This window comes from Pelodiscus sinensis, chromosome 12 (genome assembly GCF_049634645.1).
Source record: "Pelodiscus sinensis isolate JC-2024 chromosome 12, ASM4963464v1, whole genome shotgun sequence".
NCBI lineage: Eukaryota > Metazoa > Chordata > Testudines > Trionychidae > Pelodiscus > Pelodiscus sinensis.
In genome coordinates this window covers 37,793,605-37,812,018 of record NC_134722.1, presented here as the reverse complement: position 1 = coordinate 37,812,018, position 18,414 = coordinate 37,793,605, and the positions used below count along the sequence as shown (strand labels likewise).

General features: G+C 46.8%; 1 protein-coding gene across 1 annotated transcript in view; it reads right to left on the bottom strand.

Annotated features, from left to right (window-relative positions):
• MBTPS1 (membrane bound transcription factor peptidase, site 1) overlaps positions 1–18,414 on the bottom strand; it is a 90,589-nt gene that overhangs the window by 25,492 nt on the left and 46,683 nt on the right. Inside the window, exons 14-16 of the mRNA XM_075940324.1 lie at positions 17,800–17,972; positions 15,593–15,708; positions 10,290–10,446 (exon numbers count right to left, since the gene is read on the bottom strand). Of these exons, the coding sequence (XP_075796439.1) occupies positions 10,290–10,446; positions 15,593–15,708; positions 17,800–17,972 (446 nt within the window). The remainder of the gene's footprint in view (positions 1–10,289; positions 10,447–15,592; positions 15,709–17,799; positions 17,973–18,414) is intronic.

Here is an 18,414-nt window from a genome sequence, read left to right as displayed (position 1 = left end):
GTATTTCACATGGGCTCATGCATGTGAAATACAGGAAGACTTTTGGCAGGAAGGCTAGGTGAGGTCTTAGTGTGACTCTGTCTTTTAGAAAGATAGTGCAGGGGGGCTCCGCCATAAGGGCCCCAAGCTCACCAACTATCCTCACTGAGGTAATGGCTAGTAGAAAGCAGACTTTCATAATGAGGAAGAGAAGTGCAACAGTGGCCAAAGGTTCGAAGGAGGGCCTCGTCAAGCAATCCAAAACAAGGTTTAAGTCCTATGAGGAAGGTGGGGTCCTATGAGGAGGATATATATTCTGGAGACCCCTAAGGAACCTTTTCGTGACAGGATAAGCAACATGGAAAGTCCATTCACAGGGGTGAGGAAAGCTGTTATTGCCAAAAGGTGGACTCTTAAAGAAGAAAGTGACAGTCCAAATGTCTTGAGCTGTAGTATGTAGTCCAGAATGATGTTCAGTGGAGACGTGCAAGGGTCTGTCAGTGACCTCTGGCATCATTAAGAGAAACGTGTCCATTTTTGTAGGTAAGTCTTTCATGTGGAAGGTCTCCTGCCATGGAGGAGAACATGGGGCCTCTAATTCCCTGAACCAGATAGGAGCCACACTTGAAGATGAAGAGATGCAGCTGGGAATGCAGCATTGTCCCGCAATTCTGGGAGAGAAGGTTGTGTTGGTGTGGCAATGGAGGTTGAACCAATAGTCTGTGCAGGTATGGAAATCAGGTTTGGCACAATGAAGATGGAGATTTTAGAATGACATGAGCCTCATCTGTGAAGATCTTGTGTAGGACTCTGGGAATAAGTGGTATGGGGGGAAAAGGGGGAGAAGGAGAAGGTGTATTGTAGAGGGACCCTCCATTGGATTAGGAACGCATCCCTGAGGGAGCCTTTGCCGAGTGCTGCTTGGGAGCAGAATTGGAGGGCAAAGAGGTCAATGGGTGGCAGAAGAAAATTGAGTTCATGACTTCCCGATGCAGCTTCCATTCGTGCTCTGCAGAAAAAGTTGCGGCTCAAAGAGTCTGCAGTGGTGTTGCTGGCCCCAGGTAGGTATGATGCTATGAGTATAGCCTGATTGTGGACACACCAATTCCACAAGCAGATGGCCTCTGCACATAGGGAGCGAGCGTGGGTGCTGCCTTGCCGGTTTATGTAAAACATTGTGGAGGTATTGTCCATGAGGATCTGAACAGTGTGACATCTGAACAGACATTTCTTACTGCTCTGAACTCCAGCAGATTGATGTGCAATGATGTCTCATGCAGAGACCATTTGCCTTGAACCATATAGTTATGCAGATGGGCACCCCAATTCAGGAGGGATGTTTCTGTTGTAATTTGCACTGTGGGCTGCGATAATGGAAGGGGACCCCTGCTAGAAGACTGACCACTGATGTCCCCCAGCACAGAGATAGAAGAACGTCTGGTGGTATGGTAACTCCCTTGTGTAGAGAATGGCAGGAGTGTAGACAGATGCTATCCAGAGTTGAAAGCTCAGAAATGCAAATGGGCATGACAGACCACATGAGTAGTTGTAGCCATATGGCCCATCAAATGGCAGCAGGTAAGTATTGTGGTGGAAGGGCTTGTGGATATCATAGTTATGAGATCTTGGGATGAGCTAGACAATGCTTGGCCCTGCCATGAGGGCAGGAGACTGGATTTGATCTCTCAAGGTCCCTTCCAGTTTTAATATTCTATGAATTATGAACCATTGTCAAGGTAAGTATGTGCGGCTGAGACTGAGTCAAGGCAGTCGTCAATGAATTCTATGTTTTGAACTGGCTGCAACGTCAATTTTTGTTCATTGATAAGAAGGCCGAGATGACCAAGGAGGGCTTTGGTCTTGTTTATCATGGAGGTGGTTTCCTCGCGTGACCTTCCTTTTATCAAACATTATAGAGGTATGGAAAAATGATCACGTGTTGTTGCTGGAGATATGCAGTGGCTACAGCTAACACTTTCGAAAATACTTGAGGAGCCAATGAGAAGACAAAAGATAGGACACTATAGTGATAGTGATCTGCCCCTACTGTGAAGAGGAGGTAATGCCTGTGTGCCGGATGAATGGCAATGTGAAAATAGGCAGCCTGTAGGTCGAGAGCCACGAATCAGTTCTCTTGATCCAATGCTGGAATGATTGTGATTAGCATTGTTCAGTTTGCGGAGGTTGAGGATTGGTCTCCAACCCTGTTTTTTTCTCGGTCAAGAAGTTGGAGTAGAACCTTCTTCCGTAGAATTCCTTGGGTACCCTTTCAATTGCTCCAAACATCACTAGGCTCTTGTGAGAAGGGTCCCTGAAAAGGAACAAGGTAGGGCATAGGGCCCCACTCCTGGGAGCCACCGGACTGCCAACACAGGGCATAAGGGACGACCTGAAGGTAGGGAGGTGAGGTGAGTTCTCGCATGGCTGAGGGGATAGGGCATTTGCCTGGAGAGAGGTGGGTGGCCGGTTCCACACCGCCTCTGCCCACCTTGGAAGCAACCAGACTGCCAAACTGTATAAGGTAGGGAGGTGGGGTGGGTTCCCACGTGGCTTAGGAGATAGTGGGGGTAGAGGTAAAGGGGATAATATATCCCATACAGATTATCTCCATCCATCCACCCAAAGTTATGGACTCCCAGTGTGTTAGGAAGGGACACATACGATGGGTAAAAGACGGCACTGCTGTGTTGGCACTGAATCGTGAGGGAGGTCATACAGACCCTAGAATCTGCTACTTTGAGGTGGTAGAGGGGCGACCTTGGATGAAGCACCTCCTCTGTGTATGCTGTCTTGGTCGGGCATCTTCATATGGTCTCTATGGTGGCCCATATCTATTACGGTTATATGGGGTGTACCACCTGCGCCAATAAAGCAGAGTATACATGCATGATTCTTGAATATTTGCTACTATGCAGTACATCTAACTGCAAATAATTTTTGTCAAATGGGAGGTCCTCCACTTCAGTCTGAGGTTCACAGGGAACACACACGAAGCCTGTAACCAGGATGCCTTTCGCTTGACCATCTCTGTGGCCATAGCTGTAACTGCATTATCGGCAATGTCCACTGCCGTCTGTAGGGTGGTGCGGGTGATTGTATGGCCCTCATGCACTACTGCCTTCAGGATAGGTCTCTCTGATTCAAGGAGGTGTTCCTCCAATTTTTAATAAGTGACAAGGAGCCCTTATAGACTAACGGATGTATTGGAGCATAAGCTTTCGTGGGCAAAGACCCACTTCGTCAGATGCATGTAGTGGAAATTTCCAGAAGCAGGTATAAATATGCAGGCAAGAATCACTAGAGATAACGAGGTTAATTCAGTCAGGGAGGGTGAGGCCCACTTCTAGCAGCTGATCTGGAGGTGTCAACACCAAAAGAGGAGAAACTGCTTTTGTAACTGGCTAGCCATTCAGTCTTTGTTTAATCCTGAGCTGATGGTGTCAAATTTGCAGATGAACTGCAGCTCAGCAGTTTCTCTCTCAAGTCTGGTCCTGAAGGTTTTTTGCTGCAGGATGGCTACCTTTAAATCTGCATGGCCCCAAAATATACCAACATTTTTATGAATGACCTGGAACAATGCTTCCTCAGCTCTCATCCACTCATGCCCCTTCTCTACCTATGCTACATTGATGACATCTTCATCATCTGGACCCATGAGAAGAATTCCACCACGATTTCAACAGCTTCCACCCCACCATCAACCTCAGCCTGGACCAGTCTATACTGCTGAGCTGCAGTTCATCTGCAAATTTGACACCATCATTTTAGGATTAAACAAAGACTGTGAATGGCTAGCCAATTACAAAGGCAGGAAACAAAGCTAGCACCTGTGCTGGAGCACAATGGCAATATGGAAGTAGGCGTCCATCAGAGGGAGGGTGGATCCAGTAAGGGAATGGAGCTCAAGGAGACCAGGAGGAATTTGTGGTTGACCACTAATTTGTTGAGGTCCCAAAAGTCGAAGATAGGCCAAAGCCCCCCTTTCACCTTAGGGACAAGGAAATAACTGGAGTAAAAACTAAGGATGTTAAGTAGCAGTTAATAAGCTAATCAAGTAGTCGACGGAATCAAGTCGACAACTTGATTAGTCAATAAGGGGGTTAGCTCCTGGGGGGCAGTACAAGCCAGGACTAAGCAGTCCCAGCTCACGCCAGATCCAGGACTGCTACAGCTCTGCTTTTTAAATGTAGGAAGAGCTAGGCAGCTCTTCCCACATTCAAAAACCAGAGCCACGGTGGTCTGGGAGATTGCACGAGCTGGGACTGCTCAATCCCAGCTTGCGCCAGGTCCCCTGATGCACATCTGCCTTCCCTGCCCCACTCCACGGCAGAGATGGTGCTGGGTGGAACTGGCTTTTAAGAGCCAGTGTGGGGTGGAGGGAGAGTAGTCGAGTAGTGACTCAACTAGGCACTTACATCTCTAGTAAAAATCCCTGCCCCTGAATTCCTGAGAAACCTCCTCCACCTCTGCCAATTTGAGGAGTGGCTGAACCTCCTGCATGAGGAGCTCCTTGTGAGCAGGGTAGCTGAAGAGGGACAGGAGGGGATGGGGGTGGGGGAGAGAAGGGTGAGGAGAGGAAGGGTTGAGTAGCCCCTCTCCACCGTCTGGCAGGTCCCAGCAGTCCAAGTTTATTCTAGACCAGGCACAGTGAAATGGGATCGTCTGTCTCGGAAGGGGTAAGGATCTGGTTGCATCGGCACTCAGTTCTTGGGCGCACCCTCAAAAAGCCTGCTTGGATGCTAAAAGAGGCTTGGGCTAGCCCTGGTTGTTATCTAATCACGGCCCAGATGATTTGCAGCAGGAGTAGCAAGGCCCCTAACAAAAGAAATCAGTGCAGGACATAGGTTGGAAGGGCCTCTGCTGAGGCTATTGCTTGAAAGTCTTTCTTTGGTAGCATGGGTATGCATGCTCAAAGACTTGATTGCATTATGAGAGTCTTTGAGGCTGTGGACACAAGAGTTTGTCTGTTCAAGGAAAAGGCCCACCCTGTCAAAGGGAAGGTCCTGAATAGTTTTCTGAATCCCCAGAGAAAGGCCAGAAGGATGCAGCCATACAATTCACTTCATAGTGATACCAGAGGCATGATGATACCTGTGCAGCCGGGACCCCAGCATTCAGGGAGGCCTGGACACAGGTCCAGAAGAAAACCTTCCCGTCTTGGACAAGAGCAGCAAACTCATTACAGGATTCATGGGGGAACGGGTCCTGGAATTTCAGGAGGGGACCAGGCATTAAAATTGTACCAGCTCAGAACAACCTGCTGATTAGCAATAAGGAACAGCAGGCCTCCTGTAGAATAGACCTTCTGGCCAAAAAGGTGGATGAGTAAAGAGGTATTTAAATCCCTTAACTGGCACAAAGTACTTGCACTCCATTCCCTTTATTGTAGGAGGGGTGGAGGCAGGTGTTGGCCATATAGTCTTAGCAGAAACCATAATGGTTTTAATTATAGGGAGGGCCACCCTATATGGACTCTCTCTAGTCAGGATGCCAACAATGGGGTCATCCTGCTCAGTCACGTCCTCCACCTAGAGATTTAGGCTCATGGCAATTTTATGAAGCAGGTCCTAGAGGGCCAACAGTTCATGGAAGGGGGGCCTGCAACAGAGGATCCAATGAGGATCGGGTAGCCACTAGGAGCGCCACATCCTGCTCCTCTGCTGGCTGGTCCTGCATGGGCCTCAAAGGGCTAGGAGAAGCCTCAGAGAGCGTCCCAGGCTGCATAAGATCAGGAGCTGGGGAATAGCTAATTGTTGCCTCCAGAAACTTGGGTTTGGAAGGGACCAATGGGAGGACCAGCTGGGAAGGAGACCTGGGCTTGTTGGTACGCACACGGAGTCCAAAACTTCCACTGGGGTGGCCACTGTGGGAACGGCTGCTCCTGGTGAAGTGCACCTGCAGTTCGAGACCACTGAGAGTTACCTCTGGGATGACATCGGCATGCTGGAATGAGATGATCAAATGGCAATGATCCTGTAGTGAAGGAAGGAGAGCTCAGTGCTGTGGTGCTGAGACTAGGAGCAACAACTGGAACAGAACTGATGGCAGGAGCGAGATCAGGACCAGTTCTGGGGGCGATATGACAACAATGGGTATCAAGACGATTGAACACACTCCCAAGAGAAGTGCTGGGAATGCTCCAAAGCATGATGTGGGCTAGATGAGGCATAGTCCAAAGAGTAATGCCAGGGCATTGCACGGTGCCATGAAGAGTTCTGGATGAGATGGTTGCATTGAGTGAGGTGGAGCTGGAACAGTGCCAGTGCTGGGAATGACATGGAGTTCCATGATGCTGGTCATTTGGGGACCAGTTGGAGGGTCGAGACCACTGCAAATCAGACTGGAAACAGCTCAGCATGGAGGCTCTTGAGTAGGAGTGGCTCCGAGAGGACCAGCAAGCAGGATGTGGCACGGGCAAGAGGATCAAGCACGGCAAGCATTCCCTGAGAGGTCTGGCACAGAGCTAGGTGTCTGTCTTGAGCAGGAGGAGATCTGGTAATCTTCATGAGGCCCAAAGCAGCTTCAAAGGTGTCTGGCATGGAGAGTCCACGGACAATAGGGGTCATAGCTTGGTTTGAGCTCTATGCTTCGGCACCACAGGAATGAGAGTCTTCCAACACTCATGGACGTCGATGGAGTCAGTCTCAGGGTTGGCAGTGGTATTGGAGTGGACATAGCTGCCTTAAAGGACCATGCTGGTGAACGAGAATGGCACTAAGCCAAGGCCTTTAGGGACTTCTTGTAACAGGAGTCATTCTGCGGTGCCAACTGGTGCAGAGGATTGAGCGCCATAGACTGAGGTGCTTGGTGCAGGATCTGGGTGATGAGGGTGCAAGGGCAGCCTCCATAAGGAGATCCTTCTGGTGCAAAGCTTAAAAGCTGCACAGATTTGCACTTATTTGATTGATGAGATTCCCCCGAGGTACCTCAGGAGTCGTGGGGATCACTTTTTGGCATGTGATTCAGGCAATTGCTACACTGCTTAAAACCTTGGGGCTGTGGAATGCCTCAAGTCCCTCATGGGACACAGGAGAGAAGGGAAAGCCTCTTTGTTCCAGCTGCTAAGTATTTAGCTGGCTATCTATTCACTACTATTAAACAAACAAACCATCTACAACTAGCTAGGGATGAATGGCACTTGCAAAGCAAGGGAGCTGAAAGTTCCAACAGTCGCCACTGGTGGCAAGAAGGAACTAAGGAGGGGCTGGGTCAGCAGGGTCATTTATAAGGCATTGCACTAGCACTATTCCAGGGGGCTGCATAGCCAACCTGCCGGGTAGCAGCTAGGGTAAAAACTTTCTGGCAGTCATGCACATGGTGCGTGCACACCTAATTGGAATACATATGAGAAAGAACTTAAAGAACCTAAGTCGCAAGCATTGAGGTCCCAGTCATTGGCTGGAACCACTCTGGATATGGATTTTCACCTAAAACCAAAAATTCTAAATTCTAAAATAACCTTTTGCCACTACAAAATCACCTTCTCTGCTATGTAACTGACCCTCAAGAATTGAACTCTTCTTTGTATGTATTCTGATCCGTTTATCGATACGCTTTTTTAAAAATAAGTCTCATTCCAGTTAATAAGAAATGGCTGTTAAGTGTGTGTTTGGAATAGGTCTGAAATATTCATTGACTTGAAAAGTAACATGATCCTTTAGGACTAGTAGAACTGTATTTGGTTAGGGTGTCTGGGAAGTGGCCTGAGACTGGGTACTTCAAGGGAACTGTTTGGATTGGACTTCTGGATTGACCTGTAAGGAAATACAGAAGCTGTTTTGTACTGGTTTGGTCCCCTATTCATTGACTTGAAAAGTAACATGATCCTTTAGGACTGGTAGAACTGTATTTGGTTAGGGTGTCTGGGAAGTGGCCTGAGACTGGGTACTTCAAGGGAACTGTTTGGATTGGACTTCTGGATTGACCTGTAAGGAAATACAGAAGCTGTTTTGTACTGGTTTGGTGAATATAAATATTAGAATAACCATCAGCTTTGGGGATTGGCCATCCCCTTTCTTGCAGTAAACCCTAACTGATTCACCTCAGCTAGCTCCCTGGAACACACACTAAGGCTGGGATTTTCAAAGAGGTCTGAAGTGAAATGTGCATCCAAATCCCATTGCATTTCTATGGGATATTGGCACCTAACTGCCTGCAGACTCCTTTGAAAACCCCAGACTAAGTTAATTAACATTACAAAGGTGAAATTTTCATTGTGTTCCAGCTTTACAGTGAAACAAAGTATGCTTTACCAGAACAGGACAAAAAATACCTAGAAATGAAATATTTTTACATATGTCTACTTGGTTTGGCAAAAAAGCCAATGTGCCAAATCATTTAAAAGCTAAAAAAGGATGAAGAATTTCTGATGTCTCCGAGAAGAGAAAATAACTTTTGTTAACAGTTGGTTGGATATTTGCTAAAATAAAATTAACCCAAAGATGACTGAGGAGTCTTCTAATTGTTATTTATTTTGAGCTCCCAAATATTCAATTTCTCAGTACAGGCAGTCCCCGGGTTACGTACAAGATAGGGACTATAGGTTTGTTCTTAAGTTGAATCTGTATGTAAGTTGGAACTGGCCTCAGCCGCTGCTGAAACTGATCAGTTTCAACCGCGCCTGAATCTGGATGCCAGTTCTGACTTACATACAGATTCAACTTAAGAAACCCAGGCGTCCCCAAGTCAGCTGCTGCTGAAACTGATCAGCGGCTGATTCCAGGAAGCCTGGGGCAGAGCAACTCTGCCTCGGGCTTCCTGTAGTCAGCCGCTGATCAGTTTCAGCAGCGGCTGACTTGGGGACGCCTGGGGCAGAGCAGCTGGGGTGCTGCTGGGTTGCTCCAGTAGTGCGGCTCCTCGGCGCTACTGGAGCAACCCAGCAGCACCCCAGCTGCTCTGCCCCAGGCGTCCTGATTCAGCCGCTGCTGAAACTGACCAGCAGCGGCTGAATCAGGATGCCTGGGGCAGAGCAGCTGGGGTGCTGCCGGGTTGGTCCGGAGCGGCGCTGCAGGACCAACCCGGCAGCCCCCAGCTGCTCTACCCCAGGGGTAGGCAAGAAAAGCCTGGTCTGCTGGGGGGGGGGCACTAGCTGCACCCACCCCCCAGCAGACCAGGGAGACGGGACCGCCCAAGTCCTCCACGGCTTTGGTCCGTCTCCCTGGTCTGCTGACCTGGGAGACCCGGAGCAAGGCCGCAGAGCACGCGGGCAGCAGGACAGTCCAGGCGCGCCTGGGCTGTCCCACTGCTGGCGTGCTCCGAGGCTTTGCTCCCCATCTCCCTGGTCTGCTGGTCAGACCAGTGAGACGGAGAGCAAAGCCGCGGAGCACGCCCGCAGCGGGACAGCCCAAGCGCGCCCGGGCTGTCCCGCTGCAGGCGTTCTCCAAGGCTTTGCTCCCCGTCTCCCTGGCCTGCACGCCCGCAGCGGGACAGCTTGGAGCACGCCCGCAGCGGGACAGCTCGGGCACGCTTGGGCTGTCCCACTGCGGGCGTGCTCCGCGGCTTTGCTCTCCGTCTTCCTGGTCTGCAGGGAGACGGGGAGCAAAGCCTTGGAGCACGCCCGCAGCGGGACAGCCCAGGCGCGCCCGGGCTGTCCCCCTGCGGGCGTGCTCCAAGGCTTTGCTCCTGTCCCCCTGGTCTGCTGGGGGGGTCCAGCAAAGCCGCTGGACCCCCCCAGCAGACCAGGGACACCCGAGCAAAGCCGCCGCCTGGGCGGCTTTGCTCCCGGGCAAGAGAGCAAAGCTGCCCAGGCGGCGGCTTTGCTCAGGTGTCCCTGGTCTGCTGGGGGGGGGGTCCAGCAGCTTTGCTGGACCCCCCCAGCAGACCAGGGAGACCGGGAGAAGCTTTTCTCGCCCCGGAGGACACGGGTGGCGACCCGCCGCCTGTTAGCTCCGGGGCGAGAAAAGCCCCGTTCGTAAGTGCGGATCCGACATAAGTCGGATCCGCGTAAGTCGGGGACTGCCTGTATTAGTGATGCTAACTAACATATTTCCCCCTTAATAAAATATATAGGAATTATTTCATCTGCTTGAATATTGGGTCACTCAACTAATTGCTACCACTCAATCTCTGTTCTACTTTCCATTCACCTTCCAAAAATGACAGAGAATTCTTTTAGTCATTGTTTTTTCTAGTCTGTCTATATTTGTGACATATGTTGCCTTCCTTGTACATACCGTGGAAAACATTGCAAATACTGAAACATGATTTCATTATTTAAGGAAACTGACACATTATTTTTATGATGACCTACTTATAAAGAACAATTCTGATAAGTTGTGGGAGGCAGGTGTGTGGAAACCACAACCTGGTACCTTGTGTTTTCATCGTAGAACTTGACTTTTCTCATCACTGAAGTGTTGTACCAATCACTGAACACTATTAGCGAGAGTCCATTATCAACATCCCTCCTTAGCTTTGTAATTTCTTCAGGAAAATACTCTTCCTCACTGTCCACCATCAGTAAGGTCCCTACATAAACAAAGTAAACAGATTTCATAATCTCTGAAGGTCTAAACAATGTAATGTTACCTCTATCCACAGAACTCATGTAAAAGGCAGTGTCTGAGCAAGTGTCCCAAAGCTGTCCTAACAATATGCTCTCAACTCACTTGCTCTAAAGCCACTTCTAGAGATATTGTGGTACTTCAATCTCAATGTCCTTTTAGCCCCTAGTTCACATGCGGGCAGTAATTTTTTATGGGAGGCCACTCTAAAACGTCAAGGGCCGCTTTTCTATGGAGGTGGTGTGAGGTCTGGGACACAGTTTGGGTGAAGTAGGGGCTTGTGACCTGGGGCAGGTGACTGAGGTGCAGGGTCCAGAAGGAGGTATGGGGAGGAGAGGATTCTGGCTTGGCGGATGGGTGTAGGAGGGGGTGCAGGGTATGGGAGGAAGTTATGACCTGCAGAGGGGGGTGTAGAGGGTTTGTATGGTGACTTGGGAGCAGGAAGTTGGAGAGTGTGAGGGGCTAGGGTGCCAGAGGCAGGCTCTGGCTGGGAGCGCTTACCTTCCAGTAGCCCAGTGGGACACCAAGGCAGGCTCTTTGCTTGTTGCAGTCCCAGGCTGCTCCAAACAGCTGGCTGCTCCCTCCATGTGTGTCTTTGCTCCATGCAGTGGGGTGGGAGAGGGAGTATGACTTCATGTGCTGCCCACACCCCAAGCCCAATTATTACAGCTCCCATTGGCCAGTTGCCAGCCAATAAGAGCTGTAATGATTGGACTGGGAGGCACGGGCAGCACGTGAAGTCTCCCTCTTTCCACCCCACAAGGGGCATGTAGCACCTAGAGGGAGCAAACAGCTGTTTTGAGCAACCTGAGGAAGAAGAAGGCAGAGAGCCTGCCTCAGGGTCTTGCCAAGGTGGACCGTGGTCCAGATCAAAAGGCTTGGTGAGCTGGATCCAGCCTGAGGGCTGTATCTCCCCCCTGCCCTAGTTTCTCAGTGAAGGATGCCAATAATAAGTGTCAATTGTAATGATGGCTTTTAGAATGTGGGAAATGGATTAACACTGACAACTCCTTTAACATGTTACTGAGGAAGATACAGTAAAGAATAATGAATACACTAATTACATTTCAGTCAGGATTTTCCCTTGAAAAGACCTTAAAATCTCTATTAAGCAAAACTGATGACTTGCCATCATATTGTAAGAATATACAGCCATTAAAATAGAAAGGTTTCAATAATATATATAAAAGAAAATACTAACATGAAAACAACTTAAAAGTGATATTGCAAGGATCAGCATTTGTTTTGAAACTATGCATATGTAGGGGAAGAGGAATTCTAGAACATCTCTAAGGTAAATAAGCACACAATTAAGCCTTCACATGAGACAGATTGGATGTCCTTTAATATGTAAAGCTTTTTACCTTGGTGACAAGTTTAATTTTTGTGCTTGATAATACAAGAACAAAAAAAGAATTCTGGCAAAGGAAACAGTTAAGATTTGAATGGTAATTGCTTTCTTTAATAAGCTTAGAGCTCTAACTTTATGTTTTCATTCTTTTATTATTCTAGCTTATGTGAAGGCATAATAGCCAGATTTTTAAAAAAATATTGAGACTTCTTGCTTTAATTTTGATGAAGAAAATTAAAACACAGTCCGGGTTATGTCTTTAGATATGCCTTTTAGTATAATGTCACAAAACTGTTATAAAAAACAAACAAACCCCACAATCAAAATCAGGCCTCGTCTGATCTGGGAGTTTAGGTCGAACTTAGCCACATTAGGTAGATTTTCTAAATAATGAGTCCACACTACTAATTCTGTTGACTTTATCTGTTAAAATCGATTTCTGTACTCCTGCTTTCATGAGGAATAACTGCTAAATTCGATCTTCCATATTTGCCTTTACAGTAGTGAAGACATATTACGGGGAAAGTTGATGTTCTTGTCCTTTAGGTGGTGTCCCACAGTGCCCCGCAATGACCACTTTGGCTAAGATTTTGAACTCTACTGCTCTCCAGATGAACAGAAAAAGCCCCGGGAAAATTTGAATTTCATTTTCTGTGTGCAAGCAGACCTTACAGCAGATAGCACACCTGAGCAGCACACCTGACCATGAGTTCCCAGGGCCACAAATGAGCACCAGTATGAAGCATGCAGTAGATCCTGGACCTTGTTGCAGTGTGGGGAGAGGAATCTGTTCTTGCAGAACTATGGACCAGGAAAAGAAGCTATCTATAGGGTTATAAACAACTAGTCGACTATCCAATAGTCACTTCCTCCCCCCCTTGCTGCCTCTATCAGAAAGAGGCAGCAGGGGGTAGGGAGCGGAGGGGTTGCTTCAAAGCAGCAGCACCATGGAGTCTGGGGCCAGACCTTGGGCTTCATGCAGTGCTGCCACATTGAAACACTGTGTGCAGCCTGGGGCCAGCTGGGGTGTCCCCAGGCTGCACGCGGCATTTCAAAGCGGCAGCACTGCATGGAGCCTGGGATCAGCTGGGGACTCTCCTGCTGACACTGGGCTCCCCACGGCCTTTCAAAGTGACAGCACCGCATGGAGCCCAGGGTCAGCAGGGGAGTCCACAGCTGATTCCAGGCTCCATGCGGCACTGCTGCTTTGAAATGCTGTGTGCAGCCTAATGTCACAACGAATCAAAGCAGCAGCACTGCACAGAGCCTGCCTGACCCCAGGCTCCATGAGGTGCTGCCACTTTGAAATTGCAAATTGCATCGACTATTCGATTAGTCAATTAATCAAAATTTATCATCCGGAGCTATCAATACCAAGATCGCAAAAGGCATGGAGGAGAAAGGCTACATCAGGGACGCACAGCAATGCTGAGTGAAAATAAAGGAGCTGAGGCAGTTGTACCAAAAGACAAAGGAGGTAAATGGACTAACCCTAACCCTGTCTTGAGCATCCTCTTAAACATACCACTTCTACAAGCTATCTTTGAGAGGGGAACCCGACCAGCTTCCCTAGCAAGTCTGTAGATTCCTCCCAAGACACTCAGGCCACCTCAGGAAGCAGCGTGGAGGACATCATGGTGATGGAGGAGGAGGAGAATGGTCAGCAGGCGAGTGAGGCAACCTATGTCACTGAGAGCCAAGAACTTTTTATAAACGTGGAGACAATCCCCTCCTCCCAGGATGTCTCATAGTCGGGCACTGATCCAAGGGAGGACATTTCTGGTGAGTTCACAGTATTTATCTTGTAGAAAGTGGGTTAAGACAATCACATGAGATTTATGGCAGCTACTGTGGCCACACATCAGTGGGTCCCCACAACATCTTGTTAACGTATCTGGATATGAGTGGGAATCTGCCCTGCACATCTCGATAAAACTCTTACAAAGAATCCTTCTCATAAGGTTTCTGAGGAGGCCTATCTTATTCTGTCATCCACAGTAGAACACCCTTCCATGCCAAGCCAGCAGTAAATGGTCTGGCGTCACTGTAGCACAAATCATTGCAGCATAAGGTCCAGGTTTCTGGCCACATTCAGTCAGCATCAGTGCTCCATCATTCTGTGTGATTTGGAGAAGACTGTTATTGCACATGCCAAGCTGGATGAAGCAGGGGAAGCTGTTATCTGAGGCCCCTGGAATAAACCTCTGTTTGCTCATCCCCAATGAAACGCATGCCCTGCTGCCACGCCTGGAACCTCTCCCCCCCACCCTCTGCCCCACTCCCTCCTGTGGTAAGACAAAGTTGCACTTTCCCAGCAAATGGAGGGTGCCAAACACGTAGGCACCACATGACCTGCCACCACACCCGGACCTCCTACCTTCTTTATGCTCCTGTGGGAAGGGAAAGTTGAGTCTAAACTAGAAAAAGTCCAGAGAAAAGCAATAAAAAGTCCAGAGAAAATCAGCAAAAATATTAAAGGTCTAGAAAACATGACCAGAGGGAAGACTGAAGGAATTGGGTTTGTTTAGTCTGGAAAAGTGAAGACTGAAATGGAACATGATAACAGCTTGCAAGTAACTAAACAGTATTACAAGGAGGGCAAAAAATTATTCTCCTTAACCTCTGAGGATAGGAAAAGCAGCAATGGGTTTAAATTGTAGCAAGGAAGGTTTAGGTTGGACATTAGAAAAAACTTCTTGTCAAGGTGGTCAGCACTCAAACTGTCTAGGGAGGTTATGGAATCTCCATTACTGGAGATTTTTAAAAGTAAGTTAGACCAACATCTGTCTGTCATGAGTGCAGGGGACTGGATTTGATGTACTCCTGAGACTCCTTCCAATACATTCTTTCTATGAATGTCCACTATGTTAAGGCTGCAGTTCATCCACCCCTCACCTCAGCGGTGCAGACACTTCAACAGATTCCTCTTTCAACAGGACTTGGTGTGTTAAGACTGTACCATACATCTGTCTGGGGTGGTCTAAGTATATATAATCTTGCCTCAGTGTGGCTAGGTGGACTACATGACCTCTTTAGGTCTTTTCAAGTCCTAAATTTGTATATTTAAATATATAATGCATATAGAGGTTAGGGAGATAAAGATTGTGGCAAAATGGATGATGAGTATTCCTCCTTTTCAGTCTATTAAACATTTTTTAATACAACCAAAGGTGAATTAACTAGTTTTACTGACAGAAAATGGAATACAATAAAACTCCTATAGTCCGGCATCCAACTGTTCAGCACTCCTGACCAGCTGATTAAAAAGCCTGCAGCTCAGCACACATGCTGGCTGTAACCAGAGGGAGCATAAGGTTGGGGGAGAGGGGGATAATGTTACAGTATGGAGAAGAGCATTTTGCTTCAGGGAAGGAGAAAGGGGAGGGGAGGAGGAGGAGGATCAAGTTACAGCACTGAGGAGACAGGAAGAAGAAGAGGCAGGGGTAGGTGAGAGGGAGGGAGATTGTGTCCTGGCCAGCTGTTAAGCCCTGCAGCTGTACCGGACCTCCTGATTTTCCGGCAAATCTGATAACCCGGCACCACCTAGGTCCAAAAGGTGCCGGATTATCGGAAGTCTACTGTACTACAGAGAAGCTTCCTTTGTAAAATTAAAGATGCATTTATAATGCATGAAGTTATTTGTATATTAGCATGTATTCTGCTGTGTTTTAAAAAAAATCTTTTCAATCTCTTACAAAGATAAGAGAGTTTCTAAAATAAATTAACTGAACAAAAACAATGCAAGTTCATGATTGCTTACCATACTGATTAGCATCAAAACATGTAAATGGGGATCCAAGAACTTCGACAAAATATCCCATGCTTCTTAGATGCTGGTACATATCCCTGAAGTTTGTGTGAATGTGGTCACCATTCCTAATAAAAATAAAAGTAAACAAAAATAATGGTCAAGAAATGTAAACATCACATGCATAGACCTAAATTACCTTATCCTGTAACGTTCAAAACGTTTCTTATCTTGTAAAAGGGTCAATTTTTATTTTCCTTTCTAAAAAATTACATTTTCAAAAGATGGCTTCTAATTTTCCATGCATAATTAATTCTATGTACAATTCCATGAAATATGTATCATTTGTGAGTGCAGATAACAGAATGCAATGAATTACACAAGTAATACTAAAGGTATTAAGCTGTTAAGGCCTCTTATGAAACACATCTTATGTGTTACACATTACAAAAAGAAAAATTAACACCATATTAAAACCAGCTGCTTTTACCTGCTTCATCTCTTGCCAGCTGGTGTTTCCTATGGGAAGGAAAGTCAGTAAGGGCACATCTACACAGCAGGGCTTAACTCAAAATAAGCTACATAAATTGAGCTATGTCAATCGCGTAGCTTCTTTCAAAATTGAACACTCTCACTCCAACTTCCCTTACTCCTTGTACAACGAGATTTACAGGAGTCGAAGTAAGAAATCCTCCAGCTTGAAAGTATTTCAACACTATTTTGAAATAACTGCCTGCTGTGTAGACACAGACTAAGTTATTTCAAAATAACACTCGTTTTTTCAAAATAATGTTGCTGTGTAAATGCACCTTAAGTGAGAATGACTTTGGAGAACTGTTGAAACCAGTGGAAGCAGCTCATGGCAATAGGGAGAAAAGAGTATTCCTGTTCCCTGCTATTCAGATGATGAATCCAACACCCTCTAAACTGGCTTCCATTGCTTTATGACTGTATGCTCCCTCCCACACAGTGCCTACAGTCCTTGCCTCCATCCAAGTCAGATTCTGGAGTAGGTTAACCCTTTTGGCATGAACATTAATTCCTTCAGAAGTGGGACTAATATGTAGACATTTCTCAAAAAGCAGGGAACCTACTCTGGTATCTCTCAGGTTGCTTTGATATGAGCTAACACGAGTCAATAATGTGTTCTGTAGTTCCCTACAACAAAGTGGATGGAGGAGCAGAGAAAATGCTATATTCAATCTGTAAACTAAACTAAACTACTGAGTTTTTTTAAAATGAATCTTCAGCTGTACTTTTCTATAATGAATCTAGCTAAATTTGTAAAGGTGTTTTGTTTTTTAAATGAGAGAAAAACACTTTAAAAAGATGAAGCCTTTCAATGCATTTCACTCTTTGCAGCTGTTAAACTTTTGTTCAGAAGTCAAGGAAACAATTTAAGCAAGTTCTTAATAAATCACAGATATATCTCAAGAATTCCATCCAGAAACTACATTGCTTTTAGAGACGTTAAAATGCATGTAATTAAATAACTGCGTAACCACTGAAAAATTCAACCAATTCAGGTTTACACGTACGGTGGCAATCAGTTCCCCAGGAAACTGCATGCCGGGAGCCGGCTTTTAGATGGCTCCCCATGTGTACCGGGAGCCTACATGTACCATGAACATTAACCTTTGTTAATAGCTCCATAGGAGCCATTAACTGTTTACAGTGTTACATTTTCACATCCCTAATTGCTTTCCATTAAATAATTAGAAAATTCCCCATGTAATATTGGAAGTGGGATTGTCCTCTCTAGACAATAATGGTTATAACGAACCTTTGGGATCCACACCATTTGGTCATTATAGCCAGGGGAGTGTTATGGGGAAAAAGCCCTGCTCTCCGTGTATGGCGGGGGACAGGGGGAATAAGGGTCAGTGGGGAACACCGGACACTTCAAATCCTGCAGCAGAGCAGAGTGCTCCTCTGGCTCTGGGTCTCGGCCAGAGTGTTCTTTGGGTGGCTGGGGCAACAGCAGATGGGCAGATCGAGCTGTCTGCCTCCCATATCTTTGTGGTCAGAAGAGTTAGCAGCTTCCTGCCCCAGTGGGTGGGACTGGTGAGATCTGGGGGCAGATTCGTTATAGCCCAACGTTCACTATTATGAAGAGTGTTTCAGCAAGGTTGTACTGTATTGCATGCCATTTACATACAGTGAAAGAGTAGACCCGAAGAATTTCTTAGCATTTCTCAAATAAAACTGAAGAAACACACCAGTCCAAAGGATCATTCTTCATCCTCAAATTATCCCTGGGGAAGTATCCTGGTGGATAACGAAGATTGTGATATTGATCCCAAAGGATTCGCTTACTACGAGGAGGGGTAGGAATAATCTTTACTTTTACTGGGAGCTTCACAATAGAAGTCTGTTCTGCACCACTTTTATACTGGAAGAGAAAACAAAACAAAAATAATGAAAGTCTTCTCTCAAAAGAGTATTTGCAATTTCACTTAGGATTACATCAAGCTCTAAAAATACTGAGGAATTATTTTTGATTTTTATTTGCCATGTTTACCCACTAATCTAGGAACAGTTTCCCAGCGCCAGTAATGAATGTTCAGAGATGAAAGCATAACTCAACAAGTACCCAAGTACTGTAACTAGGGATATTAAAAAGCATGTTTTTTTGTAACCATGTAACTACTAACATTTTTCACTGGTTATACATTGACACATGGCTGGGGGCAGCTCCATGGGAACAGATACGCATGGGCTGCACGTACCAGCTCCTGTGGAGCAGCCTGCCTCACTCCTGCACTGTTTCTCTGGAATTTCACTTAGATAGTCCAGGGTGGTGGGGGGAAGGTTGGTCTGTGGGAGCCCGTACA